The 22,033-nt window shown below is 40.9% G+C and overlaps 1 protein-coding gene and 1 long non-coding RNA gene across 2 annotated transcripts in view; one reads left to right on the top strand and one right to left on the bottom strand.

Moving 5' to 3' along the window:
* The first annotated feature begins 6 nt into the window (after nucleotides 1–6).
* Nucleotides 7–13,308, top strand: LOC116690002 (uncharacterized). The gene is made up of 4 exons (XR_004332124.1): nucleotides 7–1,030; nucleotides 5,019–5,020; nucleotides 7,308–7,321; nucleotides 13,298–13,308. It is a non-coding gene; the product is annotated as an uncharacterized LOC116690002 (long non-coding RNA).
* The window catches only part of si:dkeyp-14d3.1 (transmembrane protein 132C), a 152,834-nt gene continuing 138,618 nt past the window's right edge, over nucleotides 7,818–22,033 (bottom strand). The window contains exons 6-9 of the mRNA XM_032516573.1: nucleotides 20,738–20,946; nucleotides 15,162–15,435; nucleotides 11,844–12,035; nucleotides 7,818–9,629 (exon numbers count right to left, since the gene is read on the bottom strand). Of these exons, the coding sequence (XP_032372464.1) occupies nucleotides 8,460–9,629; nucleotides 11,844–12,035; nucleotides 15,162–15,435; nucleotides 20,738–20,946 (1,845 nt within the window). The 3' untranslated portion in view covers nucleotides 7,818–8,459. The remainder of the gene's footprint in view (nucleotides 9,630–11,843; nucleotides 12,036–15,161; nucleotides 15,436–20,737; nucleotides 20,947–22,033) is intronic.

Genomic DNA, 22,033 nt, shown 5'->3' on the forward strand with positions numbered 1-22,033 from the left:
TAAAATTTTTACTGTTATGGTTTATTTTTGGATTTAGTCTTGTGCTAACCATTTTACTGACACTGGTGTGATACATCAGTATTTAAATGATCTGGACTAACATCCACAGTCTGACATTTGTGCCTTCAATGTAGCATTATTTTTGATTACATTTAACACTGCTGGGCTTTTGGAGAGCTTGAAACGCCTATGCAGTAACAATGGTTATCACATTGAATGGGGAATTAGTTTTAACTGAGAAGGTCATTTTATGTTGCGGATTTCCATAAATAATTGCTACTAATGACAGAATAGGAAATTCCAAATAACACACTTTCACTAATTTATTCAAATCTAATATTAAAGAGAAAATCATCCCCAACATTTGTTTATGCTGCCTGGGATCACATACTATAAATCCATCCTATGAAAAATGCTGTTGTGTTTTGTGTGGCAGGGCACCTTTAAACGGAACCATGCATGACTAATGATAACTCCTTGTGTTCAAAAATACTCCAGGACTCCTATGAAGCTACACAGCAGTTTTTCATTTCTGGTCAACTGCAAAACCACATGACCGCATGACAAATAACTAATTATAAACTAACATTTAGCTTAAGAGTCAACCTTGGCTGTAGCTCTTAAAATAATATCTGCATAACTAATGCAGGGATTGTGATAAAAAGAGGTGTGGACTTCACATTGGCATCTTTAGATTTAAACTTCCATGGCAAAGTAGAGCACAAGTTGTCGTGTTATCATGGCTTTGCAGCTTTGGCAGGACATCTTGAAAAAGAAGCTTCTGTTTTGTTGCTGTATTTATTAGACTGTGACGCATTTATTTTTGCTTTACACCGATAGGAAAAATTCTTGCGTGCGTGTTCCTTCAATTCTAAGAATAGGTAAAGCACGAGGTACTCTCAGGACTCAAGGAATATTGTCGACTCTCCAGGGAATGTAAAACTGCCTTTGGGAGCTCAGAACAGTATTTACCCTGTGGTGTAATTAAAGTTACATTTGTAACAGCACATAAAAAGTACGTGACTCCTGTGTTTAATTGGTCAGATAAATGCTGTTCCTTGTTTTATTGCATATTTTATGTTTACTTGCTTTATCATGTTGCAACAGGGTCCACGTCATTTTTAATCTGTTGAATCGTGTACACGGACATGTTTATCTTGGTTTTTGTTGTGGTGGTCAGCATGTAATGGGAAGCATCTATACTGTATCTTTTGGGTTGAGGAAAAGACCAACGGTGAAAGGAAACGTCACACGCATGAGACGATCCCCGGTCTCCGGGGTGAAAGTCCTGTTTTGTTTGACCCATCCACCACCCCAACCAACCTCCATACACTTCATTTTCAACGTGTAATACTACTTGCTACCGTAGTGTGCTGTGATCGAAGGTGCTTCCCTTTGAAATACATTAGTTTTAAAAACGTGCTTGCCACCACGAAAAAGAGGAGATAAACGTGTCCGTGTACACAAATCATTAGATTAAATAACGTGAGCATTTCACGAATAGCCGTGAGTTGTTGCATATTAGTCATCTTCAGATTTATTATGTTTATTTTTGAATTATCTTATGTTTTCATAATGCTACAGAACTGGAATATTGTTTTGTGTTCATATTTGTTGCCATTAAAGTATATTAAATTGAGAATTGGCTGTCATTTTTCATAGTTAAGATGTCTGTCACATCCCTTTACCAACTCTTCCATTAGGCTTTTTCTTGCAAGCGAACACTGCTTTTTTAGTTACAGGTTGTGCAGTCAGGTGTTATATGAAAATATTCTAAACAAAAACAAATATCTGTACATTTGCTCCTGTGTTCACAAATATTACTAATATACAGACAAGACAAATATTTGAAGCATCAGAAAACAATAGTTTATAATGACCACATTTTAAATTCAGGCGTCAGTATGACCCTGTTGTTTAAGTGTAAATTACGGATTGTGCCTTTAAAGCCTGCCATAATGCTTTCATGATTAGAGCTATGGTTTGTTGCTCCAAAGGGAAACCCAAAGTAGACTGTGTAAATGATTTATATCAGAAAAAGCACACCCTGTGGCAGGCTGTTTGGAAAAAGGTTGAAAACACAGCTTAATTTTACGTTCCCATCGGGGAAGGCAGTATATTTCTTTGTAGTTTCGTCAGACGTATATTGAAATCAACTTGTCATCACAGATCAGATTTTGCAATGCTAAGCCCTCACAGTCACGAGGCTCGGAAAGGGCCATTTCCTTTTTGATTTGGTCAGAGAGCCCACATAGCCGGGACTGAGCAGACAACTTGATGATCGAAACCAACGCAATGCCTCCGGGTCATATTCTTGTGTGGTGGCTTGTTTCTCATTGAAAGGAATTTCTGACACATAGAGGTGGTTATGGAGGCAGAATTGCAAGGCAATAATGCTGAGACAGATAGTTTTGGTACAGACCTCCCAATATTTTAAGTTGATTCATTGGCCAGGATTTAAGCAAACAGTGAACTGTGGAATGTGCACCTCCAGCACATTTCTACTTGCTTTACCTATTTTTGTATCTTTGTGCGTGTTCAAAAAGCCAATGTAATGCATTGCCTGTTAAGTTTATAGAGTTCTAAATTTGATACTATATATTTTGAAACCATCTTAGTGGCATGGGTTAGGGTTTAAGGCCTATGACTCTTCACCTTATTTGTTAATCCCTACCAATTATATGCCTCCCACTGCTCTAAGATTAAAAAATAGATATGTCTACAATCTGAAAGGCCACCAACATAATGTTACAATAAATTAAGATGAATAAAGTAATGGTTACAGATTTTAGTCAGTGGCATTCACTTTCAACAGATATCTTTAGTTCTAGGTAGAAGTCTATCAGAAGTGTTGGTGTGTGTATCTCCATGTCCATCATGTGTATTGCTTAATATTAGATGTCACCTACTCTAAATTACTCTTTGGGGGAATGTGTCAGTCTAACACAATCTACTAAATGCTGAGCTGCTTTTAATTGTATTACTGACTCTCACCCATGTAATGAGCGACCGGCTGATGCTTCAGATGATGTTCCTTCAGTAGTTGGAGGATTAGGAGGTATCATCACATGTTAATTAAGATAAGCTAATTCAGACACAATGTTTAAGAAAACGGCCAAGCAGACAAATTGCCTATCTCTAAAGTACTAATCATCTGCATTAACGCAGACTTAATCATCTTTCCCGAGCTGTCTTTTTCTGGTCGGCATCCTGGAACCCTTTCTGCGCGATATTCCAAACGGGACTGTGTTGGACGTGAGGCAAGTTGTTTAACTCACGGTCAATGTCACTACATAAATTCATGCTGAAAATATAAGCAATGGAAAAGAAGCCGCTCACAATCTACTTTTCCAGAATGTGTGCCAGTCTTGTCATTTGAGTTTTCTGTGGGACTGAGCACAGCGGTTAAGGATGTTCATTCAGACGGATGATATGTGAAATAAGCAACCGTAAAATGTGTTTAACAGCGTACATCCATCTGGATTTACGGCATCAACCTTGGTTATTATGTGCAGGCCCTGTGGTTTAGAGCGTCTTAGTTGCACAGAATGTGGCTTGACTCCCATATAACAGTACAGGTATCAAGATAAATTTTTCTCAGCCACAATCTCACTGAGAAAAACCATCCGAGCTAGGCGTATCTTGGTATCCCTCTGACCTTTATTGTTTCCCTTTAGGCAGAAGAATGCACCGGCCTGTCTCAAGGAGCAGGCTGATAAGTCGCTCCCTGTGCATGGGGCTCGGCTGGTCCTCCTGGGCCGATATATCTAAATGACATGGTTGGGTACTCACATCAGGCCACTGAAGGGCTTCGCCTGCTACTGTAGTTGTTTATTGCCTTTAGGTTTTTGAGTTATTCTTGTAGTGCATACGTTTATACTGTTATGTGTGAGATTGTATTTATATCACATTGTGTGAATCAGAACATGATTTTTCTACTGATTTTGTTGGGACGCACCTCCATTCTGGGGACCAACAGACTACACTTCACAAACAGTTTATTTGAGGGACTTGGATTTAGGGTTCACTTTTTTATAATAATGAACGTCTTGTTACATTCAAGCCATTGCCAACTGAGTTGATTCAAGCTCAGCTCTACACAACTCTCTGTATTCTAAGCATGTGGGGACTGTGTTCAGGAATTGGTGTCGTCCGGCGACTTTTTCACGCAGAAACTCAAAAGATAATGACCTCTTCTGAAGAGTCTGTCTTGTTTTTTAAATTAATAATTAACTGTGTGAAGGAGGGGTGGGGGTGACTCGCTATCACAGAAGTCTTGTATCATGTGAATGCACAGGCAGAATTGTTGTCATTACTTAGAAATCCTCATGGTGGCGACAGAAAGTATGCACTATGGACCTTTTTTATGGCAGACATTTTGACAAAAAAAGTACAGGTGTATTCAAAACCATTAATGATGGCAGCATTCCACTTAGGAGAGTCCCGGTATTGTGCATGCTGACTCAGTGAAATAGCTTAATGGGACTCTTGATGGAATTGAGACATTGTTAAGGTTATCAATTTCAGCTGTGCTTTTCCTACTATGACAAGTCAAAATGTCAAAATGTGTCTTACAGTTAACAAATTGAAAAACCAAGAAAACCAACAATGAATTGATGTATTGACTTGATTTAGAAATTAACCCACACGGCATTAGTGATGTCAGCACATTTGTTCACGGGCTGCCTGGGTAGCTCACCTGATAAAGCGTGTACAGAGGCTCAGTCCACGCGGCAGTAGCAGCAGGTTCAATTCTGATCAGCAGCCCATTACTGCATGTCATTCCCCTCTCTCCCCTTTATCTGTCCTATCAAATAAAGGTCCAGGATGCCAAAAAAAGTGTTCATAATTGGCAACGCAGCCAAAGTGACCCCATATCACAGAGATGCCGATTAATATTATGACACAACCAGTGTTGGCTTTTTTTTTTTTTTTTTTTACAAATTACAGACATAACAGGTTAGCATGGGATTAAGATCGCAGGCAACCTCCGCATTTACAGTATTACAAATTAAAAGTGGTCCCCAAATAATACTAGTACAGTGTGAATAGGGCTAAAGTCTGATATGGCTTATTCCTCTCTGCCATAGGGTCTGTATTAATTCACATCAAATATTATCTTGAATAAATACTCTTTTTTTGCTTAAAAAAAAGGTGACCAGCTGTTTTAAGCCATTACTTGAATTTTCTTAGATTTTAATAGATTTAGTTAATTAACATCTTCTGCTGCTACTGTAGACACTAGGGAAGTCATGAAGTAGCTACTGAGCAATGGACATCTAGGTTTTTGTGTTTTGTGGGATTTGTTGACAATAAGAAAACTATAGATCAATACCATCCTAGTCTTAGAATTATGTCCAGGTCCAGGCTTTGGTAGGGGGCTGTAGGCTCAATGTTGTCAATAAAGAGCTCTTACAAGGCTAGTGACAGACTCAGTGTGTGTGTGTGTGTGTGTGTGTGTGTGTGTGTGTATGTGTATGTGTGTGTATGTTCTCTGGTATTTTTCTTCCCACTGTGGTGCACTGGTCAGGTGGGAGATTGTGCTTACAAGACACAAATCTGGCACCAGGGTGTTGTTTATGAGCGCTGTTGTATTTGGTTCCCTGTGGCTCCATCTGTAAAAATCGGTCAGACTGGAATGTCAAACTGACCTTGTCAGCTGCTCCTTCGTTCCTCTGCGACAGCATGTTTGTGCACGTTTACTTACTGTAAAACTACTGCAAACTGATTTCCAAACAAATTCAAAGGAAGCAACATAAATCAAGCAGCAAATAATCATTTAGAAATTGCAAACACAGGCCCCACACATTAGGACCACAGGGAGCACAGCCAACCATTAGTGTGGGTGTGTTGGTCTCACATCATCAATTTAATTAAAAATCCATTTAAGATGGAGACCTGGGGAAGGCTTTTCCCCTTTTCTTTAAGGGAAGTCGAGACCTTATAGCCAACAGAAAGGAGTCTTGAGTTACCGTGGTCTAAGAATGGAAGTGAATACAATCATTAAATCTCCTGTGCCACATCCTAGCTGGTGTGAACACTTGTCTGAAACCAGAGCCCAAGGGGGTAGAGATGGTGGGGCTTTAATTTGCTGGGCTGTTCTGCTCTCACCTGAAAAGGCTTAAGCCACCAACGACAGTCACGGGAAGAGAGTCACAGTGGTGTTTTAATTACACAGCGCCCTCCATCAATCATACCCCTTGTTGCTAACAGTTAAATCCATCCCAGACCAGCACTGGCTCTTCACGCCCTTCACAGTCCACAGGCTGAACACAGCAGCCATGCTCCCAGCACACAGCACATGTTGTTTCAATCCCCTGCAGCCACCGATGGAGCCATGGAGACAGGGAAATCACACAGTAGACAGCAGATCGCACCGCAGACAAAGAAACAAAGACAACAACAAATCAGGGTAGAAAAGAAACAGAGACCAAAGAGTGAGGAGGAAGAGTTTTTCCTGTGCATATGTGTGTTTGTGTGTGTGTGTGCATGTTTATGTGCTGGAAAGCACAATTGTGTGATCTTTTGCAGGTCTTAGCCACTGTGTGTATGTATGTGTGTGTGTGTGTGTGTGTGTGTGTGTCTGGGTGCATTTCCATGTCACAATAATGTGATCCATTACATGAGGTAGTTCTCAGCTGCTGTTTGTAATTCCCTGTAAAACCTTTTTACGCTTTAACTTTTGTACAGTTCAGATAAACAAAACATGAAGTATTAATTGGTACATTTTTAGAGATCAGTGTCTGTAACAGACACTTTGATTTTTTTTCTTTCTTGGACAAAGTCAGGCTAGCTATTTCTCCTTGTTTCCAGTCTTTATGCTGAGCTAATCATCTGCTGGTTGTAGCTTCATATATACAGTTTTTGTTAAGTTAAGTCGGTGTCCTGGATCAGCATGCAGTGGACCAACAGCAGCACCACGGAAGTAGAAAAGAGGATCAGTTCCAAGCTACGTGAACTTATTAAATAAAAGTAGAAAGGCCACTAAACTTTTATACAGGTGTCTGGAGAGGCTTCAGTCAGTGCTGCTGACTGTTGACATAACTGAGCCAAACTAAATGGCATCCCCTAATTACACTCAAGGTAGTAATACCGTTTGCCAGAGTGTCTCACCTCCTTTCTTCCAAGCTATACTGTGAGCGTTGCTGATTAACAATCTGATCCACACTGCAGGAACAGTTAACATAATGTGAACATTTCTCTGCTTGATGGAAAATAATACAAAAAACCCGCAATCAGCCAACACCACTGTGATGGTAATAACATTCAATTTTTCAGCCGACTACCTTTGTTTAGGACGTTTCCAGAGTGATTATTATTTGTCCAATTATCTGAATAATAAAAGATCCATTTCCAAAAAGTAGACACTTCCCAACTTGCCTGTAATTATCCCTCTTTGTATCCACATTCCACCTGAGAGATGGAGAGCACATTTCATCCCTGGTTTGTTCATCAGTATGCTTTTCCCAGAGGCAATGGGACAGAGGTTAACGAGACCTTAATTGGCATTTTCTTTAAAGCTGACAAAACTTGGGCCTGGCAGTAGGAAATGTCACATTACCATGCTGTCCAGCCATTTAGTTTAAAAGCCCCTTACATGGATACACCGGCTGTCATGTTAGGGTACTGGACACCAGCATTAAAGAAGAGCAGATTGTGTTGTGGCTTGTGGGTATATTACATCTCATGGAATACTCTTGATACAAGGATGAACGTGTAATTGGTTCCCCTTCCCTCAAACACATTCCTCAGCTGGCCTTAGGACGTGAGAAATGAATGATCTTATGATGCTGCGGTCAATAAAAGCTGATACACACTCTTAACATTGTTGTGTATTTCTTAAATGTTATGAAAATACAATGTACAGAGCAACAATACAATGCTTTGGAGACTGTTTGGTGTATACTTAACAGGTCTTCTGCCGTGTTAAGGAGGATGAGAATGAACCGGAGAGTTGTGCCTTTTTTTCTTTTCTTTTTTTTTTCTTAATCGACATGCAAACATTTCCCATTGCTACTTTGGCCTTTCCAGAACTCTTCCACAGAATAAGTATCTGGCGTAAGAAATTAATATCCAAAATATTACAAAACTTCCCAAAACCATTTAATGTACACTCATATTCAGAACATCTATCTAGTCATGTTACTGTTCGTTTTAAAATACACATAGTCGCTGCAGATCATTCTATCTAACCCCTGCAGTCATAAAATGATGATAAAAAGGTAATCATCTGACTAACAAATGAAAAAAGAACCACCTGACGTCCTCAGTCATTGACATTTCTTTCATGAGGGATTCATCATCAATCACTTGTGGAATCATGACAATCCTCTTTCATTTAATGACCCTTTGGCAGTTTGGGGTGATTCTAAAGTCAATTTCCAGGTCCGGTTTTCTGTCCAGACCCACTTTGCTCTGAAAGGCATAAGGGTGAGTTTGTTACAAGGGCACACGGTAAATTATGCCACCTCTTTTAAAGCACTGTCATTTAACCTTTCCATGTAATTGCGCAGCTCCTTGGAGTCTCCCAGCTCCACGTCTTGGCACACCCACTTAATGTCCTGGCTGTGGCTTCCTGTCAGTGTGTTAACAGTGGGGTAGCTACTGTCCGAGGGGATGGTGGTGAACGTGGTAAACTTAACCCGCTTCCTCTTGGTGGTGGGGGAGTCACCTTTGCTGTCCTTGGCTATGCACCCTGTGTCTGCCGCCCGGTGCACTTGGCCCTGCACGTTTTTTTGGGCCGAGCCTCCGTTCAGCAAGTGGCTGCCTTCCTCGAGCCCGCTGCTCGAGTCCATCATGGAGGTCTGTTCCTCCTGCTGTGGCGACAGGCTGATTTGGCTCTCCAGCAGCTCTGCCTCGTTCCCCAGCCACACCCAATCGTGGGCGTGGTTCAGATTTTCCTGGCCCTCGATCGAGAGCTCCTTGTGGCGATATTTCAGGGTATAGGAGATGCAGTTGATTAGAAAGACGAGGATGGCAAGACAAAAGACCCCCAGCAGGGCGTACATGCCGATCTCCAGGTCAGTGAGCCCGCGAGCTGTCTGAATGAGGTCGTCGTCCATATTGCGGCCACGGGGAAGGTCCACTTGTGCAGGAAAGTCAGCAAAGTCAACCGGCATATTCTGATTACCATCACCAGAGAGTTTATCCCCATTGGGTCTGCGTATTATTGCGCTTCTAGTGGGGGTGGCTCTCCTTAACACGCCGTCCTCCATGTCAGAGATGGAGCTGCCATAGTAGTGGGTGTCAGGGCCGGTCTTGTCCTGGGAGGGTGAGAGCCTGCCTTTGTTCTCCATATCGTCTCCATCTTGACCATAGTCGCTGATCCCTCCCCTTGAGCTGTCACCGTGACCAAACTTCACCCTGACGTTACAGTTCCCCGCCGCCAAGACGCTGCGGCGCTTGAACTTCTGGCACACCTCACAAACAGTCATTTCCACCCTGACCAGCAGGCCTTGGCCCTCCGCCTCCGTCACAATGACAGGCCATTTCCATGAGGGGTTCTGCTGCACTGTGACTATTTCCTCATCTAGGGAGGTGGCCGTCAGGACAAAAAAGTCGGGATTATACAGGTCTAGAGGAGCCACAGAGCCGTCGCTGAACTGAAGCCATGCACTGATCAAGGCCTCCTGTGAGAAAACACACAAACAACAATAGGCGAGAATAAGTAGGCAGTGACACATAGACAACATGCTGTGGTTTTGTATTAACAGAGAAATGGAAATAATAGTGGAAAAATACTGCATCTAGCCTCATTTCATGGAAACAAACTGGAACAGATCAAATTGCTTTCATTGTATTAGCAGGAAATTATTATGAAATTGCAAGGCGTCTTTGTTGGGAAGTTAGACCTTTAACCAGATGTTGTTCAGGTACTCTGTAATATACCACTGCTTGTTGCCACAGGCTTTTACTCTAAGGAGTGCAGTGCATTGGTAAACATGAGACACATAATGATTATTTGCATTTAAGTTTCCTTTTGTCAATGCACCACATCCACTAACAATATTTATAGAGCTTTCTAATTGTGTAAAACATTGTAAGTCCAGTACAAGCTTAGTAAGTCTTGTGGTTCCACTATCTCAGCGGCTACTCTCTAAACTAAGAGGGGATATAGATTAAAAGATAGGTGGAAAAGACCAAATAGTGATATAAAACATTGTTCAGGCGAGTGAGGATTTGCCAAACATAGGCATCTTATGCCTTCTCCTACTTTAATTTCCAAATTTGCCTTCTAATGTTGCCTAAGGACAAATCCTCAAAGGCGCACAAGCAGATCCCTGCAGCGGTTCGTCAACGCTCCCTAATTACTGACACCAGACGACTTACAGTGCAGCGCTGCTTGCTTATCTTCACAGTTTGCGTGGGGAGATAGGTTAGAAAATGGCCTTCCCATCCTTCCTTACTTGGAGAAAGAGGGGGTGGGGGGTGGGGGAGGTGAGGAATCTAAAGGAGCATTCCAGAGAACTTGTGAGGGAGCTTGATGGACAGATCAAAGGAGCCACAATGAGAATGCAGGGCACATGAGTAAGGGAAGCAAAATATGAAAGTTTGGGCTGTAAGTCATATTTTAGAGGGGAAGCCGTGGTGTTGCTTTTGCATGCTCTGAGATTAAGCTCCCGTTTTCATTAGCTGCCCAAGGAAACACATTCTGTCACACTCTTGCTTTCAGGCCTTGGGAGTTAATAGGGTTAGGGACGGTGTGGAACAAACAAATAGACAATTGTACACAAGCACATGCACACTCATGGCTTTCTTTGATTGGAACATTGCTCATTCAAGGACCTTAAGGGTGTGAAATGACATTGGGAAGGAAGTCTTTTGTTTTGAAAAGCTGCAGAATCTTTCATAGGCTTCAGTAGATAATATAAATGTCTTTCATTCAATGGCCATCAAACCATTGAGGAATAATTAAACATGCTAGGACATAATAATTACTGGAGTAAAATTCATTATCATCAGTATCTATCTTAATCAGACCTGGCTAAATTGTCATGAACCCATCCCCTTGAGCAGGTTTTCCCTGTCTGTCTGGTTTGTTTTTGTGTTTTGGGTGACATTCCTAAACGTACCTTGTTCTGGTTGCTGGGAAACAAGTGCAATGGCGGGAATTCCAAGATCACCTGAATCTGTTTTCACTTGTTTCTCATTAGCAATCTACACACCTGTTCCTGATCATCATCATTACACTACTTAAGCTGTGACCTGCCGGATCATTAGCCATGCTAGCATGTGTGCTTGCATTCCAGACAAATGGTTGCTAGTCAATTTCTGTTTGCTAAACTGTTTCTCTGTCTTCAGTATCTCCAGCCTGGAACTTCCTTCATCCTGGTCTGACAACCAAAGCCATCAACTTCGTCATTCCTTCAAGACTCCTGTTCACCAGTACTCACCTTTTGACAAGTTTGTCACCACCATCAGCATTCTATCACCCAGACTCACCTGTCCACACGCCTGGCATCACCTTTTCAAGTATATTTTTGTATTGTCTTCAATAAACACTCACATTTGTCACCACCTACCTTGTCCTGGTCTGCGTTTGGGTTTAGAACCGGAGAGTTTCTGACATGTAGTGTTTGCAAATAACCACTGGCCTTGTTTTTTTCATATATTAGAATAGAGGCTTTGTATTCAACCGTGGTGGCTAACAGACACTCATGTTAACATCAAACTTTGACTCAGGTCTCTTATATACAGGGCTGCAGCAATTATATTCACTATCCATTAACCTGCTGATTATCAGTCGCAAATCATCACAATTAGAAGCTGGAGCTAGCAAGTGTTGATTAGATTTCTGTCGATGGATGACTCAATTAATCAGCTAATCGTTGAAACAACTTGACCTGTTTGGGGCTCTGCAGAATCTCCTGCGTGGTGGTGGTAGCCAGGATGGCTCTGTTGCTTCCGGGACTGAGCTGCAGGCTCATAGAGAGGCCCGTCACCAGCTGGACCCCCAACTCTGTGATGGTCACTTTGTCATCCACCACTGTGATAGTCTTCTCTGCCAGGATTGAATCTGACAAAGGAGACAACACCTAGGAGGTGCCAGAGACAATGAAGAAAGAAAATAGAAGGAAAAGATTACAGACTGTGGCATTAGAGGAAGTTTAAAAGGAAAAGATGAAGAACACATTCCCACAACATTCCATCTAAAATAGTCAAGCTATAACTTTCTTACATTCTGGTACGATTAATTACAGATGTGTTACTCTGCAATAGTGACTCAACCTATTGTATAGCCTGTTCATGAAAGTTTTGTTTTATATTTATATCTGCTCTAAACACCCAGGGTTGGGGAGGTCTTTCCCAGGAGAAATCAGCAACGACAGCAACCGAAGCTGAACTGAGAAAAGGAGCACTAGTCCCTACAAAAACTTTAACAGAAAACTGATGAGAAACAAGCAGAAAAAGGTAAACACTGGTCACGGCGCTTGATTGACAAGGGATTCCTGGCAGGTGGAATGCAAAAACATCACATCAATGAGCACTTAGTAGTGAAGATGTCACAGACATGAAAAAAGCGGATTACCACGAGATATAGGTGATTTAAGAAAATGTCTTCCCGAGTGTTTCATCTAACATAAAAAGCTCACAAGCCCCTGCGCAATATGCAAAACCTACTTTTTTATTTTTATATCCTTACTAAGGCTATGTAGATCAAAAAACAACTGGACTTGGCTGCCATCCAAGCCCAATACCTCCTTCAGATAATAATCCATTCCTTTTGATTGATCCAGAGGCAAGGAAGACTTTAACCCCAGTTCAGAAACAGGAAGTCTATCTGAATTGATGATGAATGCCATGTGTGGCATGTGTGACTTTCTCTGCATGCATATCTCTATAAATGTCTCCTCGTACATTAGTCTGTGTGGCGCGTGGCACAGGTAGTCAACAGCTGTCAGACCTTTGGGCTTGTCATGTTTTCCCGTTAGTGCTTGTGCGTGTGAGAGCGTGGATGTTTTCCGCAAAGGTGAATACACATCTGCACACAGGCACACAGATGAGTCCTCGATACCAGGGAGCAGATTCCAATCACACAGATGCCAGTAGGAGTATCATAATTATCCAGTTAGACAGAAAAGCAAGACAAACCAAAGGGCTGAGGGGGATGACCCACTCACTGCTGAGAGCCTGCAGTACACACTGGTAAGCACCAGACAAAAGGAGGTACTAGTCAAACGGCAGCAGAGACAATGACATCTGTTATTGTCCCTGGAATAAACCACATGTTCCTGTTCCTACAGTATATTATATATTAGCATGTGTCTGTGTTGACAGCACGCGTTAAAATACAAAGTTTGTTTAATATCATATTTCAAATAATTAAAATGACCCAATTTAAAGAAACTTTAACAGTAATGAAATCATTACCGGCGCATTACTTTTGAGACATTTAAATATTTGCCATTTCATATTCTGTAATTACTAAAACAGACCTTTGCCAAGAACATTGGCAGCCTCAAGTGCCCTCTGCACTGCATTTCACATAATCAGACTTTGGGAGAAATTTCTAGAGTAGGAAGAACCAGCCATCGATATTCCAGCACAAATGTGACTGAAGCTTCAAGAGATTCACACGATGGCAGATGGTAGAATGACTGAGTGCATATTCACTGTTAGCAGGAGCTGTTTCCAGATCCTCCTCCTTCTTTTCACAAAGCATTGATTGGGAGAAGGAGTTCTTTGAGACAGGAAGCAACAGGGTCCATGGGAATCATGGTCTTATTTTGGGAAGTACACACACAAGTGGAATATTAAAAGGACTAGCACTCAGGGGTGGGCTGTAACTAAGTACATTTATTCAAATACTGTACTTAAGTATACAGTTGAGGTATTTGTACTTTACTTGAAACTTTCTTTGTCATGCTACTTTCTACTTCTACTCTGCTACATTTCAGTGGGAAATTTTGTAATTTTTACTCCACTACATTAATTTGACAGTTATAGGTCCTAGTTACCTTACAAGTTAAGATTTGTGCACACAAAACACATACAAATACAATGTTTTATAATAAATTTAAACAATCCAACAATATACAGGCCTACAAGTCCAGCTGAAATGATTAGCCGGTTAAACAGTTGACAGAACCGTTTTAATCGTTTCCAGTTTCTAAAATGTTCTATCTAAAATTTTCAGCTATCATTGCTTTCAATACAACATTTTACTCACCAAAGTGCCCATAAAAAAAGGGTAAAAGGTGGAACCAGGTAGTCGGTCTGTCTGTACACTACATGTTTGCATGTAGAATTTATGTAATCATAATACAATTTGGCTAACCTGAGGGTTTGTTTCCAACCTCTCTGACTGACTGAACGTCATATTCAATGTCATTTTTAGCAATGTTGCCGCATTCCCAGATGTCAGCAACTATCAATTCAATTCAATTTTTATTTATAGTATCACATCATAAAAAGAGTTATCTCAAGACACTTTACAGATAGAGTAGGTCTAGACCATGCTCTATAATTAGCAAAGACCCAACAATTCCAATAATTCTCCAAGAGCAAGCATTTAGGGCGACAGTGGCAAGGAAAAACTTCCTTAAGGAAGGCTCAGTAATGAGAAAAACTTCCTTTTAGGCAGAAACCTTGGACAGACTCAGGCTCTTGGTGGGTGGTTCTCTGAAAGTGCCGGTTGGGGGTAATATGGTGAACACACCGTTTTCATTATTAATAGTAATACTAAATAATGTCCAATGTAATGTCAAAAATCACAATATTTTTGACCAAAGACCTTGAAATTGATACTACAACAATATTGTAGGGTTGACTAATGGGGCTTTCACAAAATATGAGAGATGTTTTATATGAGATTTTATATGAGATTTTTGATAAATAATCATTAATAATTTGAATATAATGACTGTGGTTGAAGGCAAATAATAGAACAGCTAGGACAGTCTGGCAAGTTCAGAAAATTACATTTTTGTACAGTGATGTAGTCTTTAAAACCAGGAAAAGACAACACTTATGTCATATTACAATGTTACTATATCCAAAATTCAAGATGATATCTAGCCTAATCTATAGATGATATCCATATATTGCCCAGACCTAGTCTAACGCTATGAAAAAAAGATCCTAACTGTACCTGTGACATTTCTGAATTCTACACATGAAACTGGTATGCAGTTCCCCTTTAAAGCTAACTCATGGCCTACCTGGATAGTGGTCATCCCCATGTCAAGTCCCACCAGTATCCTCCTGTCCAGGAGCCGTGCAATCTGGGGGTCCTCTACCTTCAGGAAATCCCACACCAGCTCTGTGATGTCCACCTGCCAATCAGTGCCCAGCATGAAGCTGGTCTGGCCCCGAGGATCAGCTGACTCAGCTACAAAATGGGTCAGGACTCTGACAATGGCATGCTGGTACTGCAGGGTGCAGCTTCGTCCTCGCCTGTCTTCATCATCCTCGTCCTCGCTGTCCCATGTAGACCTGGAAATGAAAAATTAAATCAGATGTGCAAACTTGAATATTCAACTTGAATATTCTTTTTAACATTTGTGGCTCTAGAGATGGCTTTGACAACAATCTGGCAACATTGTTGGATGCTCCGGTCTCAGCCTGGCAACCTCCGTGAACTTTGAGTCTGGGGAGGAGGGGGTGGGGGGGAGACAACTATCTCCAGTATTTTGGATTGTACTGCAGTAACTATTTTAAACACTAGCTGTCAGTATTACATATTGCACCTTTAAAGTGTTAAAATTATGCTCATTTTCAGGTTCATAATTATATTTAGAGGTTGTACCAGAACAGGTTTATGTGGTTTATTTTCAAAAAACACCATATTTTTGTTTTTCATCCTGTGTGTTGAGCTCTCTGTTTTAGCTTCCGAGTGAATCATCTCACTTTTATTCCATCTTTGTTGGGAGTCGCACATGCACAGTACCTAGGTAAGCACTGCAAGCTAGTCAGTTGCAGAGTATGAGAGTATGCCATGCTAGCAGCTAGGCGAGCATTATAACGTGAGTTATAAAGTGACGCTCGTTTGTCACGGAAGTAAAGGCTGGACTACATTAGAGCTGTTTGGAGCAGTTTGTGAACAGTGTTTTATGTTAGAGATGGTAAGTCCCTTTTGGGGTGGACTCTTTTTTTTTCACTTTGTAAACCTATAACATGCACAAAAAGATATACAACACAATAAAGGAAAGGAAAAAGCCAAAAAGCAGAATATGAGCACTTTAATAGGAGAGAAAGCGTCAGTTCTGCACTCAGCATTGATGTGTGGTTTGTGGTATTTTACGCAGAATTTAACTTAAACAGATCTCCGTCAAACACACACACACACACACACACACACACACACACACACACACCGATGTTTAGCCGACGGACATTAAGTAACAATGCAATGTTATGGATTACACCCCTAAGGGAGAATCAGTCCAGAGTATGGCTATTATTTTTTCTTTTTTCCTCACTGTCTCCCTTTCACCATTGCTGAGCACCTGGTCAAGAGTTGTGAATGTGCATACACCTCCTTAGTGTGTTACTTAGTGTACTAGCTTCCCTTATTGCTCTGTTGCTAGCAAATCTAATTTGATTACTTTATGCAACAAATCAGCTCTTTCATACCAGGAAAATTGCCTGGGTGTAAATGGTAACAGTACAGCTTCAATATCATTCGATTTTGCCCATAACTGTTTTTTTCCTTTTGGTTCAACAAACAACAGATGAAGCATGATTAGATGTTGAGAATGAAATGTTTGAACAGTTGATCGGAGAGAATATAAATGCTGGTAAAGCTCTTCAGCCTTACATTGGGGCACAGTTGGGACACTTTCAAACAGAAAAAGTGCCTTGTCAACACAACTACTAGTCATACACTTCACTGTAGACTTGTCTCTCTCTTTATCTCTCACACATACCCACACAAGCAAGTGTTGTGATCATGATGAAGGGGAAAATAAAATAAATTAATCTCTTAAACTGTTTTTCTCTGGTCTCTTTTCTGTTTGAATCCCCTGAGAAATCCGGCTGCATGCAAAGCCACGGGAATAAAGATGTTAGCTGCATGCAACAGAGAAAAGCCGAGAGTAAAGTGAGATTTGGAGTTAAGGGCTTACAACCGCTGGCAGGACAGATTTTACATGCAACTGAATGACAGAAAAAAGGATTTCACTGTAGATATTGTAGGTAAGAAAACCTTTGAGATTCAACAAGTTATTTAGCCATGAGACAACATCTCCAATTAAACCGTAAATGTGTTTTGGACACACTTTACTGCTACTACTACTACTACTATACACTATTATTGTGTCGTGTAAGCCCCTGACAACTTTATATCGTATCAACTTCATAACATTTAATATGTGTGGTTTGATCAGAAACAGTGACCAAACAACCCATTCATCAGATTTTGATTTAAATAGGAAATGCTAAATCCTACCCACTTCAAACCAGTGAGAAAAGGAAACTAAGATTCTTAAATGTGAATGAAATAAGCAGAAAATAGTGTGACCATGTAGGATCCCATTACTAATATTAAAAAGTTGATTGAAAAAATCTTTATATTTTCTTTATTACAAATGCTAGCATGGGCGAGCTGCTCTAGGGTCAGGGATGCTGGAAGATCAGATTCGGCACCAGATCAACGTGGTCTGGATAAGAACGGAAAGAAATTCAACTTCATGATTACAGTAAAAACACGGTCAGATTTGTTGTAGTTTTAAGAGCAGACTACAGGAAAACTATACCAGACTTGGATGAATGTCTGTTTTGTATTTTGAATTGGATTTTAAATGTTTCATTTCACTAGTTTAGAAAACACTAGATTAAAATAGCAGATCAGTTGTGCCTTAGCAAACTCTAGATGACACATTTTATGCATATTCATGAATGCTATTGCCTCCACTTGCAATTTGTATGTCATTTTCCACAAAGAAATGGATCACTGCACTGATCTCCCCGGCGAGGATGAGGTTATTTGAGTCCTTCTGGTCAATAATGTTTTATGAAATGCATGGAGCTTGCTCCTTGGGTTACCTCAGTCCACAATGGCTAATTAAAGGCCAGCCTTTGAATTCAAATGCAAACAAAAGAACAACCTTCTGCATAAAATGTAGCACTTCCTCAGCTACATTCTTCATTCCACTTGACTAACAAGGTTGGTGACTCATGCATTTGTGTTTAAAAATCCATTGTATATTACATTTTTTCTTTAACATTACTCTTCTCCTTTCATACATCCCTGTCTCTTCACTCTCTCCCCACTCATTTACATATTAAAAGCAGGGGAGGAAACCATCTGCCAATGATTCCAATCACCATCTTCCAATTATTCCAACAGCAGTAATTGAAAGTTTCTCACTGCTGACTGCTTTGGTTAAATCCTTTTGAATCATATTGTGAGCGTTTTTGAGCGTGAACATTATTTGTTATTTGACATTCATGGCCAATGAGTTGACACATGGCATTGATGTTACGTGAGTTTGTACTGACATATGAATGAATCAGCGTTTTAACTGTATATCCATAAGGACTTTCATACGTGCAGGTATTATTTGGATGTAAAGGATTCAGCAGTAAACAAGCTGATGGTGAAGTCCAAGCATTTTAGCTCCGGTATAAATCTAATATGTCAGTGCTTGTGCAGCCATCTCAAAATCTAATCTAAGGTTAATCTAATAAACAAATCACACTCAGCGCAGAGAACAACCTGCTTGACAAAGCAATTTTTATTTCTGCCTTATTCACTTTCAAGTTCACTTCTGACTTCACAGGAGATGCTGCATATTAATGTGTGTGTGCCATGCTTATTTTTGTTGTGCATCGTGGATCTAGTGCTGAATTTGTTTTCGCATTTTGCCTCATTTTATTTTCGGCTACAGTAACATGATTAAGGTCATTTGGACGGAAATAGGCAGTGCTGCTTCTATATATACAGATACAGCGCTATGTGACAACGCTCTAGAGTTTTTTGTCAATTTTGTTGGGAATTCAAGTTTGTTTTACTGTAGAAAGAGAACATTCGGTACACACAGTTTCAGCCAACTCTGTGAAAAACAACATTCAAAATTGAGTATTAAAAGGTAACTGCAAGAGATTTTTGAAAACCGCTATGATACAGGAAGAAAAAAGGAATCTCTAATATACATATCTTGAAAAGCACATTAAAGGAGTGGTATATGCCTGAGTGCTACGCCTACATTTAGGATTGCTGTCTGCAAAGTTTTTTCTTGTCCCTGTTTTGACAGGGCTTAGGGAGGAAAGAGGTGAGCAATACAAGAAGTGCCAGTCAAAAACTGCGTGAGGAGGATTTTGCAACTACCCACCCTGCAGGCCTGATACCACTTTATTTCTCATTTCTCTCTTGCCCCTCCCCCAATCCTCCTCAGGAAGTGTGGCCAAAACTTACCAGCCTGGTTGATAGAGGAAGGTCCCGCCACTTACTATTGTCGCCCAGTGGCTCAGTTTTTTCAAGTTTATGGGCAGTGGACGGATGCCCATTCTTACCGGGCATAGTTTCACAGCCTGTTATCCGCTGATAAACATAGGTGGGTGTAAGACAGGTAGGAACAAAGCTCTCTGCTGCCCATCAGCAGCGGTGCTGGCGTCAACAGTGACAACACAACTCTGTTGTCCCCACTGATAATGGCGTACGAGCGCATAGCTAGAGAAGCAACGTCCTGGACAAGCTGTGTCTTTAGTCGAATGCTGTACCTCTGTCACTCAGAATAAGAGGGGAGCAGGGATAATTAGAGTAGCCACACTGGTGTGTGGGAAGACTCCAAGTCCAAGTCCAACCTCATCACATTTCCAGAAGTAATTACTGCAGGTAGGCTGATAGCTGCTCCATCAATTGATGGATTTCAACAGTTGCAGAGGCCCCAGGGGAGAGGTCTGACCTCCATGCAGCTCTAATAATGTGCTGTTCTACTGATGACTAAGAGGCAAAATGGCAGGCCACCTTAAGGCGGTCGTAATGACAAGCTGCACAGGTCAGCCATTTTGTTATCGGCCAAAGAACTGTCAGCAGGAGACAGGTGGAGGGGTGTTCAGTCACACGTCTCATCATTATGTTATCTCAGGCTGCCATGATTGAGATTGAATACATCACCTGGAATAAAGGCCTTTTAAATGAGGCTAGCGTTGCTGCAAAAGTGGACAAAGGGCTCTGATCGTGAGCATTTATGGGATGCAGTGGCAAACCGTGGCCCTGGACTCCACGTGGCATAAAACAATCAAACAAAGCAATACAAATAATAGCCAGAGCCCTATGTCACATTGAAGTTTAGCATGTTAAAGGTTTATTATAAGTTTGTTGTTGTTGTGTTGTGTAATGTGCATGGTGCGATGCCAACATGCACATTATTATTGTTGGAGAATGAAAAAACTCTCTTAAATCTAAGTCGGATCCACTCAAATTAAAATTTACAGCATGACCCTGATGCTGTTTCATTGGATAATTGGAAAATGTGCTTGAATTACACTTTGCACAGCTGATGACACGCAACAATTGAAGTGATAAAATGAGCAGAATGTTATGCAAAAAGAAAAACCAAATAAATGTAAAGTAGAAGATGAGCCAACTTATAGTCCTTCCAATTACTCAAAACAAATACCTTCCTATTATTTCTACTTCTCTGGATTAATCTAATTTAGAGAAATGGTGCATGTGCTATACAATTATTATATAAATCATCAATGTGTCTGTTAATGAGGAAGACTTATACTGTAGCTTATAAATGTGTGTTAAATGAGAGAGCGCAACACACAGACGCATGCAGTGCTGTACCTTTGACTGGTGGCCATGATGGGTACCCTCCACCCTTTGATCTGGCTCAGCTCCGTGTCTGACACCTCAATCTGGAGGGGGAGTCGGGGGATCCAAACGTTGAGCTCCAGCTGTGCTCCCAGGTACCCGTAGGTGAAGTTCACCATCATCTTCACCTTGCCCTTCATCTCCTTGCCATTCACAAAAACATAGTCACACCTCTCTGACACCTGCGTGAGAGGAGAGGATTAAAAGTGTTGGAATTTAAGTTGAGCTCTTCTGACGGTGTGCACTAGATGACTACACAGTGAATTACACAGTGCAATATACTGTACAGCATACATTGTAGCCTAGGCTCTCCAAGTTGATTATAAGGTTTACACTCCTGAGCTCCCCACTGATGCAGTATTCCTTTAACTACTTTGAACAAGATGAAAGGTCCTGTATCTGCTCCACACTTGGGAAAAGAGGGAGGGAGTAAGCGTGGACATCTTTGAACCTAAGGGAAAACAGGTTGTGGTCTGCTGTACTATTATAGTTCTGCCTACAGCTAAGAGAGGAACCAACAGATGGAAACTAGTAAAAGGAGAGCAGTCTTGATCAAACCAAACTCAATGCCATCTGTTTCGTAAATTGCGTTACAAAAGGACTGAGTGGGCCAAATTTTTGTGATCGTAAGATACAACTTTTTGTTGCTTTGGCTCACTTTCTTTGAAGCTGCCCAACAACCCAAACTTCTTTCTTTACTCGTACCAGCGTTTGATTAAGGCCCAGAATCCTCTCTCTCCGTCTCTATAAAAGCCTTATGATATGGCCATGCAAGCAAAACAAACACACACACACACACACACACACACACACATCAGGTTATTAATCAGTATGTCTTAAAAAGAGATAACCTGTTTTTTCCTGGGCTCTTTCTCAATCACATTGATCCCATCATATAGCAGACTACTATGGCTGGAACCAGATGGAATTAAATGGTCTGGGGAAATGTCTTTCTTTTCTACTTCCAAGTTATTTCTCAACAGCGAGATAAAACCATAAACATCCATTAATCATCATGCCGTGGCAGGATATCCTCTGTGACCAGGAAGAAAACTTTATGTGTGACAGATTCTATAGCTTTGTGTGAGCTCCCGCAGTCCCTCCTCTACACATTCACTCTAGTGTGAAGCCAGCAGAGGAGACTTTGTGTGGGAACTAAAATTGGCTGTTTTTTATGAAGACAAAAGCAAATATTTAGAGATCCGCTGCATTGATTTTACACTCTGTTGACTCATGTTGACTATGTACTAGAACTATTGGCATTCCAAG

The sequence above is a fragment of the Etheostoma spectabile genome, chromosome 5 (genome assembly GCF_008692095.1).
Source record: "Etheostoma spectabile isolate EspeVRDwgs_2016 chromosome 5, UIUC_Espe_1.0, whole genome shotgun sequence".
NCBI lineage: Eukaryota > Metazoa > Chordata > Actinopteri > Perciformes > Percidae > Etheostoma > Etheostoma spectabile.